At 40.5% G+C, this 18,529-nt stretch overlaps 1 protein-coding gene across 3 annotated transcripts in view; it reads left to right on the top strand.

The window, feature by feature from the left end:
• PARVA (parvin alpha) overlaps nt 1–18,529 on the top strand; it is a 62,913-nt gene that overhangs the window by 35,885 nt on the left and 8,499 nt on the right. For all 3 annotated transcript variants that reach the window (XM_064426165.1, XM_064426167.1, XM_064426166.1), the window contains exons 2-11: nt 3,250–3,339; nt 3,439–3,509; nt 4,120–4,222; nt 6,184–6,324; nt 8,233–8,348; nt 13,784–13,842; nt 14,682–14,701; nt 15,923–15,984; nt 16,653–16,721; nt 17,951–18,052. In XM_064426165.1, the coding sequence (XP_064282235.1) occupies nt 3,250–3,339; nt 3,439–3,509; nt 4,120–4,222; nt 6,184–6,324; nt 8,233–8,348; nt 13,784–13,842; nt 14,682–14,701; nt 15,923–15,984; nt 16,653–16,721; nt 17,951–18,052 (833 nt within the window). The remainder of the gene's footprint in view (nt 1–3,249; nt 3,340–3,438; nt 3,510–4,119; nt 4,223–6,183; nt 6,325–8,232; nt 8,349–13,783; nt 13,843–14,681; nt 14,702–15,922; nt 15,985–16,652; nt 16,722–17,950; nt 18,053–18,529) is intronic.

Here is an 18,529-nt window from a genome sequence, read left to right as displayed (position 1 = left end):
ATGGACTCCTCTACTGAAACTGTGGTATGCAAACTCTTAACCTCAATCATATATTTGTGGTTGCTCTATAAACACCTAAGTGTATAGCAGTGATTTGTCATGGTATTTTCTTGATTTAAAGTCTTAGAAAGTGAGGCTATAGTACATAATACATTTTCTCTCAGTTTACATACAGCTTGATATAATGCATGTGCTTACCTGCTCTGTTTAGTAGTATTACTAATCTGCAGTTACATCTCTGCTCTTCAGTATTGGGAAAGAAATGAAAAAGATGATGTTAGTCTCAGGGTTTGTTTTCTGCTCGCGGGGGACAGGAGGGCAGGGGGAGCCTTTATTATGGGAATAATACCAGCCTGGGGCATGGGTTGTGCACTGCAGAAAGCAAAGGTGATGAGGAGCTGTCCTCTCTAAAAACTGGATCCATTTGGGCTCTTGGGATCATCTGGAGGTGTGGTGGGTAGGTTCTGCAAATGGCTCTGGCAGGTGTGCAGAATGTCTGTGCTTACAGCTGTGTACAGAAAGCAGAGCTGAGCCCCTGCTGGGCAGTAAATATAACACTTGCATTCTAGAACACGTCAATGTTTCAGTTCCCCATGTATATTTCTTATTGTCGTGTTTGTATTTTATGTTCACTTTTCACGAAAAGATGTGGCGGGAGTTTGTTTGCTTTCTCTTATTTTCTCTGAGAATATGATGGAGGTCATGTTATTCAAGGTAGAATGTTGTGCATGTTAGAGGACAGGTATGGCAAGGTTCAGTGGGCCTTATAAAGAATTCCTTACATAACCTTCCACCTTGAAAGGTCCACTCAGTCACCTCGGAGAATTGTCAGCAAGCTCTGCCTGCAGGCTGCTCCCTGGAGAGAGGAACCAAAAGCTTTCACTACTGTCCTTCACTTGGAAAATGAGCTGGCTGCTTTCTCCAGTGTGTCTCACCCAAGCAGAGCATCCAGCCCTTTGGGACAGGAGAGCTCAGTGGAGGCAGTTGGCTTGAATAGATTTTACTTACTATGTTCCCCCTTGGGACTGATGTGAAAAAATCCCACGTTTTCTGCCTAGGAAAGGAAGCTTTGTGTGTAGTCCTCCATGAGCTAAACATTTCAGAGCAGAAGGACCTCCACAGGGAAGTTTTTCTACCCACTGACATTTGCCCATAATCATTTTGAAACCCCCCCCAAAAAAAAAATCAAAGAGGTTAATGAAACCAAGAAACAACAGTGATTTTCTCTAAGGAGTGCTAGCAGTTTCAACAATTGCCATTACTTAATGTGCAAGCAGTTCCCGAGATTGTACATGCTAGACCAACTTCATCCTTGCTATAACTCCTCAGAACTCAGTGGAGTTACATGAGGGATTAATTTGTCCATAGCTTTCAGCCATCAGTTTTAGAGAATATACAACAATCGAGGGAACTATTATTGTCAGCATCAGTTTATGACTCTTCAGAGCTGCTCAGTATTTGTCTGTTACAGATACATAAGCAGGGTGAGTGTATGGAGTGAAGTTATGGGGCCAGTGTTGAAGGTAGTGGATTTTTCAGAATTATTTTTGTACCATTAAAAGTAATAAACATTCTAGCAGCCATTATTGCTGTGAGTCTTACATAGATGCTTGAATACAGCTACACAGGTCCTTGAAGCATGCGTAGAAACATTTCATCTGGCACAAAACATTTCATGAAGCATAGAAAATACTTGTAAATTTCTAAGTCCTGTTATTGCACCAGCTGACTGATGATCACAGTGTTCATGTGAATTTAGCTATACTTATTGCACCAAGGAAGTAAAGCTAACTTATGATGCAGCCATGAGGGCAGAGACAAAACAGATCTTTAGAGTGGTTCTCTGTTTTCTTAGAAACCAAATTGTCTCTGTGATTTTCAGAATAAACTGAGGAAAGCATCAGCTGGTAAATCTGAATTGTTGGATGGTGAATCTTGCATCTGCACATAAGTCAGATATTTCAGTACATGTCAGAAGCTGTGGACAACTGCCTGAATCTTTAGGCCATATGTGGGATTGTTGGATTAAGTTATTTAAGTTTAAACTCTGACTGGAGCAGATGAGCTCACAACCGGTGCTGTTTAGGGTGTGTGCACTGGAAGTTGAGTGGTCAAAGCAGCATTACTTCCTGGTCATGGATGAGACAGTGAGCCCCTTTCCTGGTTTGGTAAATCAGCTTTGCACTGTTCACAAAGCAAGGTACAAACTCGTGTGATCCCGCTCTGGTTCCCTCCCTGCTCAGTGCTGGCAGTCCTTGCCCAGCACAGGATGGTGTGTTGGCCTCTTGGTATTTCTTGCCCTCTGTTAGGGAGGCATGTTTGGGCAGTGAAGGGGGGTTTGTCTTTGCAACCTGTTAAAGTCTGGGTCACCCAGAGGAATGAACAAAGTACCGGGTACAGAACAAGACAGAACAAGTGACAGGCTTCCCTTTACACCACTTCTCTGAATCTTTCTCGTCTTTTCTTCTCAAGAACATTGATTTTTGCAGAATCTGGGGACTATAGCTGAGTAAGACCTTGTCCATATTTCCTGAGAACATCTCCAGACTGTGGGGTCTCAGATCAATTCCCCATTCCTCTGTGAACTTCTTTTTCAACCTCGACTGTCCACTAAGGGAACCCTTCTGTGGGTTCATCATCCTACACTGTGTCTTGCTGCTGTGATTTCTGCTGAGCAAAGGCCAGGAACACAGCCCAGAAGCATCCTGCAGCCTGCTCCAGTGCAGACCCATCAGCATCCTGGACATTGGAATGTGCTGCAGCTACACCTTCAGCCCAGAACAGTTCCTCAGCCTGGTGACTCCTGGGTGGGTGCACAGCCACACCAGCTCTTCCCAAGGAGCTAAACTTGAAGGATCTCCGGAGCCACAGTGGTGTACTGAGAGCAATAACCAGCTCCCTCAGCTGAAATGATTCATTAGTGTTAAAATGTCAGGACCATTAACATGCAAGTGAGCCTTTTAAAAATTTGAGGACAATGGGCCATGTCCTGGAAGAGATTTGAGGTAATTGTGTTGGTTCTAGCACCATTATCCATGAAAAATGTATTCATACAAGTAAAGGTTTGTTGGCTGGGCCTCCCATTTTTGTTAGCTTTACTTTATTGCTGTAATTACACGCAGTGGCTTATCTAATAGAGTCATGTTCTTATAAAGAAACTAAGACAATTAATGCTACTTGTAGTGAGAGTGAAATGGTAAGTAAAATTAAATTGAATTTTGACCAAGCTTTTCTTTTTTTATTTCCTAGTGTCTGAATTACAGGAAGAAGGAATAAATGCCATTAACTTACCTCTCAGTCCCATTCCATTCGAACTAGACCCCGAGGACACTATGCTAGGTAATTCACAAAAGTTTTACATCTCAACATGAAATCTTGATGTAAAATGAAGTGTTGTGCCTGGGATAGTTTCTAATGTTTTTCTTTTAAACCTTCCAGAGGAAAATGAAGTCCGAACAATGGTGGATCCAAATTCAAGAAATGATCCAAAATTGCAAGAACTAATGAAGGTAATGAAAGCATGTAAACCCTGTCAGGAAAGTGGAACTATTTTTAATGCCATCCCTGCCTCTTTCACTTGAACACTTGGAAGCACTAGTTAGATATTAATTAGTTGGAACCATGTGGTGCGTGCATCCCAGTGAAATGGGGAGGTAATTTGTGGCAGTATCTTTCTCTAGATGTGACACAGGGACACTTAAAAACTTCTATTAAAATCCTGAGTCCAGACTCTCAGTTCCATCCCACCCCCAATCAAAGATCATGCTGATCTTCACTTGTCTGATTCTTGGAGTTAGAACTGCAGCAGGATGCTTCATTAAAATCAACTTCAGCACCTTTTGCTTCACAATAAGATGTTGAAATGCTACTGAAAGCAAGAGAATGATTTCACTCCAGAAAATACTGCATCAATTAGTGTTTATGTAGACCTTGTGGTGCATTGGCACAGCCACCTCAGGTGAGTCCTTCCTGAGTCTTTCCTGTTTGCTCCTGAAGGTAGGTCAAACTGTATTTTGAGCCACTGCAGCTTTGGTATTCTTTCTGCTAAGAAAAATGACATGTGGTTTAAATTGCAAATGAATAGTGTATAATACTGCCAAATTTGTGTTTCCCACATAGGTATTAATTGACTGGATTAATGATGTGTTGGTAGGAGAGAGGATTATTGTGAAAGACTTGGCTGAAGACCTGTATGATGGACAAGTATTGCAGAAATTATTTGGTAAGAAAAAATACACGTGCACAGTGTTGAGGCACTTTGTCAAGAAGTGGATGTCTTGTTCCTGCCCAGGAGCCTTGGTATCACCTTACATTTATGCCACTAAGTGATACAAAAATAGCATTGTGTTATGAGACCCCTGAGCAATGGGCTGTATGCACAGCCCTCGTGGCTGCAGTGCAACGCGTGGTGCTCTGCAGCTGATGAGAACAGCACAAAGCCTACCTGGGCTGCTGCAGAGGGAGGGCTCTTGTCTTGGCAACAGTTTTCACTCCTATTAAATTTATTACCTGCATATGGGCTGCACAAACTTCACCATGTTACAAGTGGAAAGTAAGTTTGAAGGCAAGGGCAGTCTCAGTACCATGGTGGATGTTTTTAATCTCTGCTCGTTCCGTGCTATAGTTTCTTCATTGCAAGGTTCCTCTGGAAAGTTGGAATTTCTTTCTGGTTTGATGTCTGGCTTTTAACATGACTGAGGTAATGGTGCCCAGTGGACTGCAATCTGAGCTTCAGCTGAGAAACAGATAGAGAAAAGAAACTGCTAATGCAGAGTTGGCACGTGCTTTTTACACTGTTGGCTTGAAAGCCATTTTTGTAGTTATTACAGCTCATAAAGTCTCCAGTAAATTTCTTTCCAGTATCCTAAATGAATCTTGAAACATCATGTGAGCACTTCTAATAAAGACTTCACAGACTATTCCCTTCTATGAATGGTTAAGCTGTTGAATATATTGCGATGGACTGGATATGCCCAGACTGAGCAATTGGATTGTCATGGGCAGACCTCCAGTGACTTCACCTAAAATTCAAAAAATGTGTATCAGGTGCAGCTTGACTGTAAATATGCATACACTGATCTAGCACTTACTGATTTCAGAGGAATCTTTTCCATTACCCTTAATTCCTTGTGGATCAGGTCTCTGCTTACTAAATCTTCAGTCTTGTGGTGAGACTATGCACAAACTGATTTCTGAGGAGGTGCAAGAAACCTATGGAGATAGCAGCTCTTAGGCAGGATTGGGAGATAGCAGTCTCTTAGGTAGGAGTGGGAGATAGCAGTCTCTTAGGTAGGAGTGGGAGATAGCAGTCTCTTAGGATGGTGGTTTAGGCTCACTTGCTTTGGGAAGATATTCAGCTGGCTTTGATGGGAGCAAGATCAGCTCTTACCACATAAGATAAATCTTCACAAGATAGTCTTGTAGAAGTAGGTTGATAAGTGACCAAGCATTTTGTTTCTGGTGTTGTCACCAGGGAGATGCTATATTTTCTTTGCTTACTCTTTAAGGGTAAACAATAAACCATGTATGTATATACATAGCAACTATACTAATTGTAACAAACCAATTCATTAAGTATTCTAAAATCTACTGCAAATTTTGAGTGCAGAAAATGGCTGTGGTTTCATGGAGAGAAATTGCCTGAGGTTTTAGTTGTTTTCATGAAAACTTGTTTGCCTTTCTTTGATGCATCCTCTGCTCTATGAATAGGGAATCACTTCCGTTTTATCACTACTAGGCCAAGTAAAATTTTTATCTCCTGTATCTGAGGTAGGAGCTGGGAAGCTGAGACTGGTGAAATAAAGTTGGTGTCTGTTTCCTAGGTTTGATGGTCTGCTGTACAAGCCACTTGCAGGCAGAATAACCTTCAAGAAGAAGCAACAGAAGTAATTTGCCTTATCTTCAAGTCTGGTGCTCCCTAAAGGGAGTTGCAGTAAATGTTTGTTAGCCAGTGGTGCAGCACAGAGCAGTACTTGGCCTTCTCCTTGTCAGTGTGTAACTAAAGGCAAAATGTGAATTTATCTTTAGAAGCTCAGAAGTGTGGAGGGAAAGTGGCTCTGGAAAAAAACTTAGATACAAAATTAGGAAGTCTGATGTCTTCTGAATGTAGCTCTGGGTGTATGGAATGTCTTCTTCATGGAGCTGACAATTTTTTTCCCTCTGTTCCTTCTTCTATCACTTCAGAGAAGCTTGAAAGTGAGAAGCTGAATGTTGCAGAAGTTACTCAGTCTGAAATTGCTCAGAAACAGAAGCTACAGACAGTGCTTGAAAAGATCAATGAAACCCTTAAACTCCCTCCAAGAAGCATTAAGTGGAATGTTGACTGTAAGTTTTGTGTTTGCTATACTGTTCTCATTTGTTGACAGCTGGGAGGTCGTAGGTGCCATCTGGGGTTCTGAAATACCCAGTGGTAAGGGAGGGCTGAAACCTGGGATTTATGGCAGGAGCTGCTCTGAGAGGCACTTCCAGATGTGCCACTCTGTCCTCTTTACTGGTGCTCAGCCTTCAGTTTCAGTTAGGTGTCTTCTCAGAGTCTGTCCAAGTGTGGTGGCTTTGCTGGCTCATGCCAACTTAAGTTTTGTATTGGTAAATGGGTTTGTTGAAACAGGCAAGTACCTGCAGAAATGCAGTAGATGGACATAAGGACAGTTAGGTCCTAGAACTCTCTGTGAAATTTATGACATAGATATCAATAATATTTCTGATCATTTTGGGCAAAGTCTGAACACTAGTTTTGCTTACAAAACTCTAATCAAGACTAATTCTACACCCTTCCTGTTCTATCGTATTAAGAATGAACATAAAAGTATCTAACAGAAATGTCTTCAGTGGCCCAACACGAGACACTTCAGTGGATATGTATTGCAGAAAGCAGATTATCAGTTTTAGAAAAATTAGGCCTCTTAATCTGTTTTAATTTTGGTTTTCAGAATCATTTCATGCTGGTGAATACCTTGACCATTTTCCCTGTTTCCTGTACCTGACTTGTGCTGAGCAGTTTTGTATCCTGTTCCATTCACAACAAATTAGTTAGAAGGAGAGAAATCTCTCAAGGGAGGAAGAGTGAACATTTGGCCATTTGACTTTCCCCTTTCTGTGATCCTGCTGAATTTTTTGTCCCCTTCCTTTTTCAACCTGCCCCGAGTTTTCTTTCCATTCTCTGTTATGCAGCTGGAGGTGGGGTGTTTGGAGTGGCCTGACAATTTAACTCCTACTTTTAATGTAATGTTTTACATGTGTTTTAGAGCTGGAGTAGAGGTAGAGAGCAGCAGCTGTGTCCAGCTGTAGCACACACTGGTGGTAGGCAGACAGACATCTTTGTAGTGTTCTGCTAAAACACCTCATCCCTGACCACAGCGTTTGCCAGCAATGCCACATTTTCTATGAATGTGTATCTGCATGGCATAGCTGAGACTTGCACTGTGAGATGATGAGGAAGGGTATTGTGTGAATCTGATCATGTTTCAGCAGTGCAGTAAGGTAGTACTTAATGATCAGTTCAAGTACAAAAAACCTAAGTGCGCAGCAGTGTCAAAGATCTTTTAGGAATACTACTTTGGGGGTGCAAAAACAAAATAGAAGAAGAAAGGGAATAATAAGGATTGGAAATTATCCACATGCATGGCAGTGATTTGATACTTGATCAAGGATTTCCTACAGTTTGGCTTTTGATGTCTTTTAAGTTGTGTTAGTGTTAACTACCCATATATGAAACCTTCTGCAAAAAAGCTTCAATAACAGAACTAGAACAACTTCATGAGGAATGTTTGAGTCATTGAGTTTAATAAGTTATTGCTTAAGGCTTGTGCCAAAACAGGCTCATTTATCATCCTGCAGACATTGTGACACTTAAAAATGAATAAGTGCATGTTATGAGTACAAAAATATCTTTCTGATAGTTCATAAATCCTTATTGAAATAAAGAGAATAAAAGAGAGGCAAAGAGAATGAAGAGACAGCATTTAAACTGCTGTACATAAAATCTGGCTTTTGGATTAGTTTTAGATTTCCATCTCCATGAGCCTGTGCCACTCAGATGTTGCAAAGAGTAGTGCATTGGTGCTGACACATCTTGCAGGAGACCACTTACAGATGGGGTGCTTTAAAGGTGCCCCCTGGCTCCAGGTGGCAAGAGGAAAAGAGTCCCATAATCCCTACATCCTAAACAGAAGTAAAAATCTCTGCCCTAGTTACTTTGCCGTTTGTAACCTGTGCTTTCAATGTGTATTTCAGCTGTTCATGCTAAAAGTCTCGTAGCGATCCTTCACCTTCTGGTTGCATTGTCTCAGTATTTTCGAGCACCAATCCGACTCCCTGACCATGTGTCCATTCAGGTGGTTGTTGTGCAGGTAAGAGGGGCCTTAAACAGCTCTTGGTAGTGCTGTGAAGTTGACTGAGGGGTGTCTTGAGAGATGCATTGGGCAGGCACGCGTGTGTCTCTGTGGCTGACAAGGAGTACACGTGCATCTTCCCTGCTGTCCGTGCTTCCACCAGAAAAAGGCACCAGTGCTTTCCCAGATTGAGCTGTGGCTCACAATGTCTTACTTTTACTGTGAAGTGGCCAGACTGTGACAGTAAAAATATATGAATTATTATTGTTGGAATGTGTTTATCACCCAGAATGATCGCTAGAATTATTATTTTCCCCATTTTTTGATGCTCTTCTCACTTGTGTAGAGATTCAAATTATTCTTGGCACTGAATGATGAATTGTCACTGTTTATTACATTCACATTTATGTTAGGTGACTAACTTCTTTTTCAGCTCTGTGCATGCTAATTTAGTCTGATTATAGTGTTGGTTTTCTCAAAAGCATGCAAAAAAATCCCCATCAACTAAATCTTTTGTCAGTTTCCTTATTAGAGCCTCATCCATTCAAATTCATGTTTTTCTGTTCATCATTTTTCTTTCAGCTGAACTTGTGCTTTCTTTATCTTATTTGTCCTCTTCCCATTTAATCTGCTTTTCTTTCTCTCAATTAACTTTGCCTTTATTTTTCACACTGCAACTGCCTTTATTTATGTCTTTTAACTGATGTTACCCTGAAGTAACTGGGTGAAAGAGCTATTGCTCAAGTTTTGTGTGACTGAAAATCTGCAAGACAGATCTGAGAAAGTAAACATTCTCTCTTCTAGAATTCAAATAGGACAAGTTTTGTTACTTAGGGAGAAGTCTGAAGGAGAGTCTCTGGTAAATGTGTCGCTGATGTCTGGTAGTGACTCATTGGCTCAGATTCTGCTTCATGGGTTTCTCTACAGATGATGAAGGAGAATCTCTGGGAATCTGCACTAACATGACTAAGGCTTCAAAGAAACATAGTTCCTTTGGCTATTATAAATGTATTATTTACACTGGTTTATCTCAAAGTTCCACCACAACCAGCTTAAGAAATCTGGAGTACAGTGAGCAGGGCATCTTTATGATGAAAAACTAAATAAGAAAAATAACACAGTCCTTAAAAAAAGAACCAAAACCTCTGCTGTCATTCCATACCTCCAGACAAGTTGAAATAAGTGGGCATAATTGTCCTCTTGTTAAACAGGCTAATGTAGTTCAACAGCAAATCCACTGAAGTCAGTAGAGATAAACCAATTTAAAACAATAAGGAGTGGGAGAATCTGGCTCACTCTTAGTTACACAGCTGCAGCTCAGGCGCCAGTGGTTTGCAGTGGAAGCAGTTGCACCAGAATAATATTCCAAGTAATGTTGAAGGAGATTTTGTCCTGCAGACCCTGACCTTGGTGACAGCCAGTCAGTGGAACTCCAGAGCTCTGCTGATTCCTATTAACAGAGGGTGGGGGCCAGTATATTTACTGTAATTGTAATTACTGTAATTGTTTGAGACATTTCTCTTTTTTATTTTATGGTGGGTGAGGGTTTTTTGTGTTTTTTTTTTGTTTCGTTTTTGGTTTTTTTAAATCTGTCTTTGATATCCTGTGGGACTGATTCTGTATCATGCATTGTGTACCCTTTGAACTCACAAAAGTTTTAATCAACCATCAGCAGATCCTAATGCCTAATTTAGTGGCCAGATTTGCACACCTCATGTTCTAAACATTCTAAACACTTTCTTTACAGGATGCAAAGCATCCTGTAAAGAAAGATCAAGCCTAGGGAAGCTTAACAGACCATATATGCAGTAGCTGTTTTAAAATTCTGCTGTGCATGGTTTGATAAAGAGAACAGGAGAGACAGAAGTAAAAGAACAAAGTACTTTTATGAAGTCTTTTAAGAAAGACTCCCTTAATTCATTTCATGATTTTGTTAGGCATAGAAACACGTAAAACGTGAGGGTTGCTGTGTTGGCTGGATGTCATTTATTGAAATAGAAAAAAACATATTTGTGAAACAAAAAATGTGCTCATGTCCAACAGGTAATCAGCCTAGTTCTTATGAAAGCTTGTTTCCTTTGGCTGTTTTGTACAAAAGCTGTTAGCAATGAGAGTGATATGAAATCTGGGTTTAAGCTGATTTAGGAAAAAATGTAATAGTTGGACCTTTTGTAGCTACTCTATTATTTTCTTTTCCTGCCATAACAGTAGAATAAATAACTTTGAACAAAACCCAGGCTTTGTTTGATCGTATCTACTGAAATGACTGAGAGCTTTTTTGGAGAGCTGGGTCTTGTCATCATTTTGCCTCTTCCTAAAAATTATGTATTTCTACCATCCACGAATGGTTAGATGACAGATTGTTTGTGTCCAGGAGATGGAAATCGGAGAGTGTAAGAATGCACTGGCAGAGCAGCCAGAATGGCTTCAGCATGTTCTGGGACAGCAGTTCTGGGGTGCATAAACTCCTCTTAGGCAGAGCTAGGAAATTACTGAGATGAGATGAGTGTGTAAATCACAACCTTAATCAGAGATCATTGGTACCACTACCTGGGAAGGTCTGAAATGGTTGGGAGCAGCATTGCCTACGGGTTCCAATGAAATCTTCTCTGGACCTCTGACAAATGTATTTGTCTTTCAAGCTCCAGAATAATTCTGCATTTCACTTTGGTGGGGCAGTTATAAAAATGGTCCTCCAGGTGAAATGAGTTGTAACAAGACATAGGCAAAAAGCCATCCAAATTATGGCAAGATTTTCAGACTGGAACACTGGGGGGAAATTAAGCAGTTGGCCCTCAGTTACATAAAAATGCTGACACAAGAGGAGATAAGATGAGATCTTTTCTATTTCCAGATGTGCTACCCTAGTTTCAGATTATTTTTTATTTTTTTTTTTTCTAGGGAGTTGCCAATTTTAAATGGCAAGTGATTAGGAATATCTTCAGGGCCTTCTGTGAAGTCTTTCAGCTGTGAGGGAAGAAAATGCCAAGCCTGTTCATTAAGGTCTTCTGTCACCACTGGAATGCATGTCCAGCTTTTCTTTTTTATGGGGAATCTTAATTCATAGCTCTTTTCTCAGGGACTTTCAAATAGTTGATGTTGATTTTTATGGCTTGTTGTTTCAATTTTAGCCACTGTTGCCTTTAAGGAACATGCTGCACAGTCTGTCAGTCCTCAGCAGCACCTCTGTGTGTTTTCAGGACTATTGTGTCATTCTCTGTCTAGTATAAAACAAACCTCACAATAGGTGACATCAGTGTTAGGGTCAATTTTGAGTGAAGAGTTTTTAAGGAGCAGGAAGCCTTCAGAGAAGGTGCTCAGACCAATGTTTTAAGGTCCATTCCTTTGGGAATTCACCCGTTTTTTACAAATCAAAAGTACAGGAAAGTCTATCTTGACATGTGCTGGTCAAATAAGTGTCCAGGGGATGCACATTGTATTTGGGCAGTGTGGAATTCCCATCAGTGTTAGTGGTCAGGTGCCAGACACAAAATAAGGGCTTGGGATCATTTTGGTTTGGTTTTTTTTGTTTGTTTTTGTTGCTATTGTCAACGACAAGATTAATGTGCAGATTTTAAAATTTTAATATATTAGCTGAAGTTTATAAAAAAAAGGAAATATTTTTAATATCAGTGCTGGAGTATATTTCAGGCAGTTTTTGTGTGCTTGCAGAGAGAAGGAGTAGAGCATTAGAAACCTTTTTCTGTTCCCATATTCCCAGTGTGATCACTGAAAAATACAGATGGCATTGCTGTGGTGCTCAGCCCCTGTGGGAGATGGGAGCAGCAGGGTTCTTGCTGCATAAGGCATCAATGCCATGTCAGAGTCATCATGAGGAGGAAATAAAGGTTTCCTTTCACCCTGCAGCAAAGGGAAAAATAAACAAAAATACCAAACAGAGTGGAATTCCAAGTTGTGCTAGCATGAACTAGATAGTAACTTGGAGTTGCTTCAGTTAGGACTGGAGACAGCACTCACTGCTGTCTGCACAAGCTGGAAGTGGAGTTAGTCCTAAACTATGTCATTCTTCTCCAGACTTTGAAGGTGTGTGACAGGCAATGCCTCTGCAGCTGGTGTGTGCCCCCTCTTCCACAATGGAGCACCCTGGACTCCCCTCTGTCTTTTAAGTGCTCCAAGGCCCTCCCTGAATGCATTTTTCACCATGTGCAAGATACTTAGAAGCTGGACTTTAAAAAATATCACAGAAACCCCCTGAAACTGTCATCTAGCTGCAAGGACAGTTCACATTACTCCAAGTGCCAGTCTGGAGTGACCCATTTATTTGTTGCAGAAATAAATATATTTCTTTATATATTTTAGTAATATAGTGTAGAAGGAAAAATATATCAAGAAATGTATTTTAGTAATGCATGTGGAAGGAATAGACAAGCCTGTCTCAGTCCTCAGCCCATCACACACTGAGGACTGCTTCAGGTAGGGATGTGCTGTCTTCTCCAAGGAAGGGAAAAGCAGCAGCCCCAATTCAGATGCCATGAAGAACTTTTCTAAAAGGTTATTCTCATTTTGTCTTTTCCACAGAGATGAGTCTAGGACCTGCATAAATCTATTTTTCTCATTTCCTTGTATGACAGGGAGTGAAGAATTATGAGTAATTGCCTGATGTCTAGACTTGAAATGCTGTTGTCAGCATTTGCCTGACTTTTCTCTGTGTACTGCAAATTTTTGGTGATACCAGCAAACAGGACTGACAGAGAGAGCACAAAGAGAGGCAAAACATATGTGTGGTATTTACACCAGCCCTAGATGAGTGTGATCAGCAAACTGAAACAATGTCAAACTCTTCAAGTGCTGCATTTTTCAGCTGACTCAAACAGCAGAGATTGGAGTTGGCTTCTGCCACGCTGGGCACAGCCTCTGGACAAAGCAACGAAGGGCCTCTGCCATCTGACAAACATCAGGGCACTGCTGGACCAGGATAGGAGTATGAATGGAAGCTCCATTTTGGTTTCTGTCAGAAGCCAACAGAGCTCTTTGTCTGCACAGAAAGGAAACACTGAGAAAAAAAAAAAAATAGCCTGGGAGCAAGGTTTTTGCAAAAGGGAAGCATGGGCACCATCTGCCAAGCTGTTCATTGAAATACAGGGCTTAATTCGGCTCACCTAGACCTATCTCCACTAAAATACTTACATATGTGTTTGGGTGTTTCAAATGTCTCGCTGAATTGGGACCTTTAAAAGAAAAGTGAATTAAGAACAATGGAGAAAGGAAAAGAAATGCTTCCTTCTACAGGTGGAGTTTCAGGTTTCTTGTAATGTATAAAAGAGTTCTCTGAAATACTTGCAAGGTAAAATGATATATTACTGAAAGTTGGTGTAAGAGAAGTTCTTATTTTGCAGGTTTCTTATCTAATTATGTTTGTGGATCACAAATTTTTACTGTACCCTAAGCATTAAACTTTAGTGAGAAAAATGTCGGTTTTTTCCTTTTTCCAGAAACGAGAAGGAATCCTCCAGTCTCGACAAATCCAAGAGGAAATAACTGGTAACACTGAGTATGTCAACACCACATTTGCCAGCAGTTCAGTAATTGAACACAGATGTGTCTCAGAAATTCAAACATTTGCTGATATTTAGCTTTCAGTATTGGGGTTCCAGGGAAGATGATGCATCAGCCAGTGACTGTATTTTAGCCTTTTCAAGAGCTGCAAACAAGCATCTAAAAATACAAAAGGGGGTGGAAATAGAGAGGTGGGGAACTAAAAGCAGGACTTTAGGTGTGTAAAATGATGGTAGTAAGCCTTGTATGTGCCATCTCACTGAACATTTCATAACAGAAAAGCTATTCCAAACCAAAAGGGAACAGTAGTAGAATATCCAGGTTTCTAATTGAATGGAGAGAAGCTGCACTATGGACTTATTATTAATCTGTGTGGATTTGTGTGTGATAGTTATATGAAGGATCAGCTGGAGCAAAATCCTGCAGTCCTTGACACCACAGCCCAAACCTTGTTTGGGCTGGTTTTCCATTGAGGTTGGTGTGGTAGATGCATCTTCAAAGCAGAGGGGAAAGTTTTCACAAAATCAACATGAAAAAGCCTTCTTTACTCAGGCAAGGTGTGCTGATTTGGTTCAAAGTAGGGAATATGAGATCTGGCCTCTTGTGAGACTTTGATGGAGACAAGAGATATTATACTGATAGACTCCAGACTAACCCTGGACTATCTTGGTGAAGTTATTCATAAAATTCTCCTAATTCTGTGGATCTACTCCATTATTCACCAAGCTGAAGATCTTACCATGTGTGCTGAGCTTTGTTGCAGCACAATATCTGCAGGTGAATTGTATGTAACCGTTTTGTTCTTTTCCTTTTTTTTTTTTTTTTAACCCACAGGGCATTATCAGGAAGGCATGGTAAGTTCATTTGATTATTGTCTCTTTTCTTGAGGCAGCCAGAGGGTACATGAGTTCTCCAATGGTCACTTTGATCAAGTGGCAAGAAAGGGAAGGATTTCAAGTTGCCCTGGCAAATATGCACCACAGGCTGTTGTGGCAGTTAACAAAAGGGGGAAAAAAACCATTAAAATCACTCAGACCATCTTTAAAATACATTGCATTGCTTTTCAGCACCTGTTAATTTGCATATGCTTTATGGTTTAACCTCCAGAACATTACTGCAGTGGTATTGATGGTCCTGAGTTCCCAGCATAATGTGAAATGGTGTCTTATCATGAACCAGCTGGTGAATGTTTACATTCTACATCCATTACCTGCTTATACTTTAAATATGTTGAGTCATTATTCAGCAGGCCTGCACGCCATGCAAGGTCCTGTGCCTCCTGTGTCTCACTGCCAGGATTGAGGCTGGCCAACAGAAAACACTCCCCTGAGTCTGGCTTGGTGTAAAGTCTGCCTTCTACAAATGCCTTTGGATGTACTCTGGCTTTTGGAGTTTTTCTTAAATTGAGGAATATGAATGTTTGTTGAGTCATTTGCTGTTATTCAGGTGGCTGTTGAAACACAAATTGCTCAGAAAAGGCTCTAGTGCCTTTTTTATTTATTTTTCTGTTTTCTTCGGAAGGTGACTGCAGTAGCACTCTAGTCATGCTACCTTAGGTTGGTTGTCCTGCTGGTAGTGCCCTAAATTGCATCTGAGAATGGCCAAAAACATCTGTACAAAGGATTGTATTGCAGATGTGTAGTCATAAACCTGCTTGAGATGCTTAATAATGCAGTCAGTGGCCCTTGGAGGAATTCTTCCTCTGTAGATATAGTGACTAATGTAAAGTCATGTTCTTCTGCAGAAAATTATTTGGTTACTTGGCTCTCTCTATCTGGCTGTTTAAGATCTCATGCATAAGGATGCTATTCTTCACTCATTTTTGAGAAACAGGGTCTTTAGGTGATCCAAATCCCACCTGAAAATGATGCTTTTTTGTGAACAATAGAGAATAAGTCAATAGCAGCTCACAGAAAGAGAGAAGTATGCAAACTACTTGGTACTTGGGATACAGAGACTATATTGAACTGTTTTGCTGACTGTGTTGTCTCAAATGAATGTGTGTCTCAGGAAGTGTTTATTCTGCACTGGAACAACTGCTGCTCAGTATATTAATGGCCCTGAATGTTTTTCAGAAAGAGATGCATTCGACACTTTATTTGACCATGCCCCAGACAAGCTCAATGTAGTGAAAAAGGTTGGAAGGCTTTTTATTTTTGAAATACCTAATGTGTTCATGTGCATGTTTGCATGTATCAGATGGTGTGGATGTGGTGAGTGTGGATATAATGTATAACTGGCATGCTTTGCATACATGAAATACAATTAAGCTTTATGCTTAAATACACAAAGTCATGATTATAATGTTACTTTTTATTTAATGTTCAGCAGCACAAACTTAACTTTGGGACATGGAACTACATATAGTTATCAAAGTTTCCATCAGGAAAGTTCTCACAAAGTGTGTGTTGAGTAGAACCCAACTGGTACATTGACTATACTGATGCCAACGAGATATCCAGTTTACAGCTGCCAGAGGTCTGATCCTAGAGTATTTTGGCTGCTGTCAGATTTGGGTGGAGTCCAATTACCCACTTCTCCCTAGTTTGCTAAAAATTTAGGGGTTTTCTGTGTTTTAACAGTGGTTTTATATATATATATCTCACATTAATTTTATTTCTGTTCTTAATTCTTGTAAAAATAATTTTAAAACAATTTTTAATGTCACATTTCAATTTCAAAACGTGGAGATTGTGTTGCAGTCTCTTCACTCACATGGATTCTCTTCTGAGTGGAGTTCATACTGCTGGTGTTGAAATGCTGTGCTGCTGAGTAGGCCTTCACTGCACTGTTTTCATATTTCAGACTCTCATCACCTTTGTGAACAAGCATCTGAATAAATTGAATTTAGAGGTGACTGAACTGGACACACAGGTAGGATTTTATAGCCTTTCTTAAAGGGGAGGGGTAGTTGCACTATGTTGTGCACTATGCCTTCAGCTTTATCCAGAAATTTCACTGAATTATTATTGAATGAGCTCTAAGATGTTATTTCAGCAGGAAACCCTTCATTTCTAAATATTCTAAAAGAAGACCCTCACCAATTAAGCATCTAAAACAGTTTTGTACTTCCATTAGCATAAAAATTAATTACCCAATGGGTGCTGCCAAGTGCTGTAAGGAGGACCTGCTTGTTTTGGTCAGGAAGGAATTGTGTGCACTTGGTTTGCTCCAGTGCCAGGCTGAGCAGTTGTTTCCTGCCTACCTTTGCCCAAGCACGCAGCCACATGGGATCACAATGCCTCCATTCAGGGGGAACTCGGGGATTCTCGGGAGCAAAGCTGCTCAAGTGTACAGGCAGCTGTACAGCTGGGCTGCAGGCTTGATTGCACCACAGAAATAATGTGCTGCATGCTCTTCTGTCTTGTTCTCAGCTGCTAAATTGGCTGAAAAGAAGCTAAAAGAAAAGCTTAATCCTGCTGTATTAATACCTCCCCATGTGAACAATTGCAGCAGTTATCATAAGAAAATTATGGGGTCAGGCAGGAAGGGATGGGATCTGCACTATCAAAAAACCCCAGGTGTCTTCAGGTCAGGCTTTATTTTATGTCTTGATTCATGTTATTAAGAATCTCTGCTTTATTTACACCCCTACCAAGCTGATAGAGATTTTTCAAAGGTAAAATTAAGATTTAGATGGAACTTGTGTGTAAAGGCTTTCAAAGGGGCGTTCCCTATTTCTGCTCATTGCATTGTTTATCTTGGGGGAAAGCATTCAAAGGTACCTAGAAACTCCTTAAGCATTTATCTGAAACAGCATTCCCTGAAATGAGAGGTGGTATTTCCAGCAGTTGAAAGAAAATCACCTGCCTCAGGAAGCTGATGGGTTGCTATAGACCTGATGCCACAGTGAGAGGCCTGTGACAAAACCAAAGAAACATGGAATGGTTTGGGTTAGAGGAGACCTTAAAGATCATCCAGTTCCACCCCTCCTGCAGGGACACATCAGACCAGGTTGCTCAGAGCCCCATCCAGCCTTGGTCAGTTCCAGGGGTGGGGCATCCACTTCCCTGGGCAATCCTGTTCCAGGACTCCGTTCTTCAATAGGAAAAGTGGTGAGCTATTTTTCAGGAAATGTACTGAGAAATGTCTTTTTTTCACAGTTTGCAGATGGAGTGTACTTAGTCCTGCTAATGGGTCTCCTGGAAGGCTATTTTGTTCCCCTGCACAGCTTTTTCTTGACTCCTGATAGTTTTGAGCAAAAGGTAACTAGATTTCATTTTTCTGTTAAAAACAAACATGTAACTATGTCTAGTTGTAGAAGGATAACACAAACTTTTGTGCATAAGTTTGATGCTAATAGCTGAAATCAAGAAAGGACTGTACTGCTAACCATTTCCAAGTATTGTAAAAATCAGTATTAATACATAGCTGGAATGATCCAGAAAATTATATTAATGATGGGGTGGTTAGCAAGTATTAACAGACTTTGGCAGCCATTGTGTGGTGCTGTCATTGTACAAGACCTACTGTTCATTAACATATATAGGATTACACACAGGCACTGATGACGGAATTGATTTTTTTTGTGTGTCCAAAATCCAAGAATTTAATGTTGGAAAGGTTTCATGGGTTTTGGAAGCATAAAGGCATATATGTACAATGTGTCAATTTAAGACCAACATTACATCAGTGTCTGCAGCTATCCAGGCAATTCATCTGTCTGTTCAAGACAAGAGAAC

The sequence above is a fragment of the Passer domesticus genome, chromosome 6 (genome assembly GCF_036417665.1).
Source record: "Passer domesticus isolate bPasDom1 chromosome 6, bPasDom1.hap1, whole genome shotgun sequence".
NCBI lineage: Eukaryota > Metazoa > Chordata > Aves > Passeriformes > Passeridae > Passer > Passer domesticus.
The sequence above is the reverse complement of the archived record's forward strand: the minus strand, read 5'-3'. Positions and strand labels throughout refer to the sequence as shown.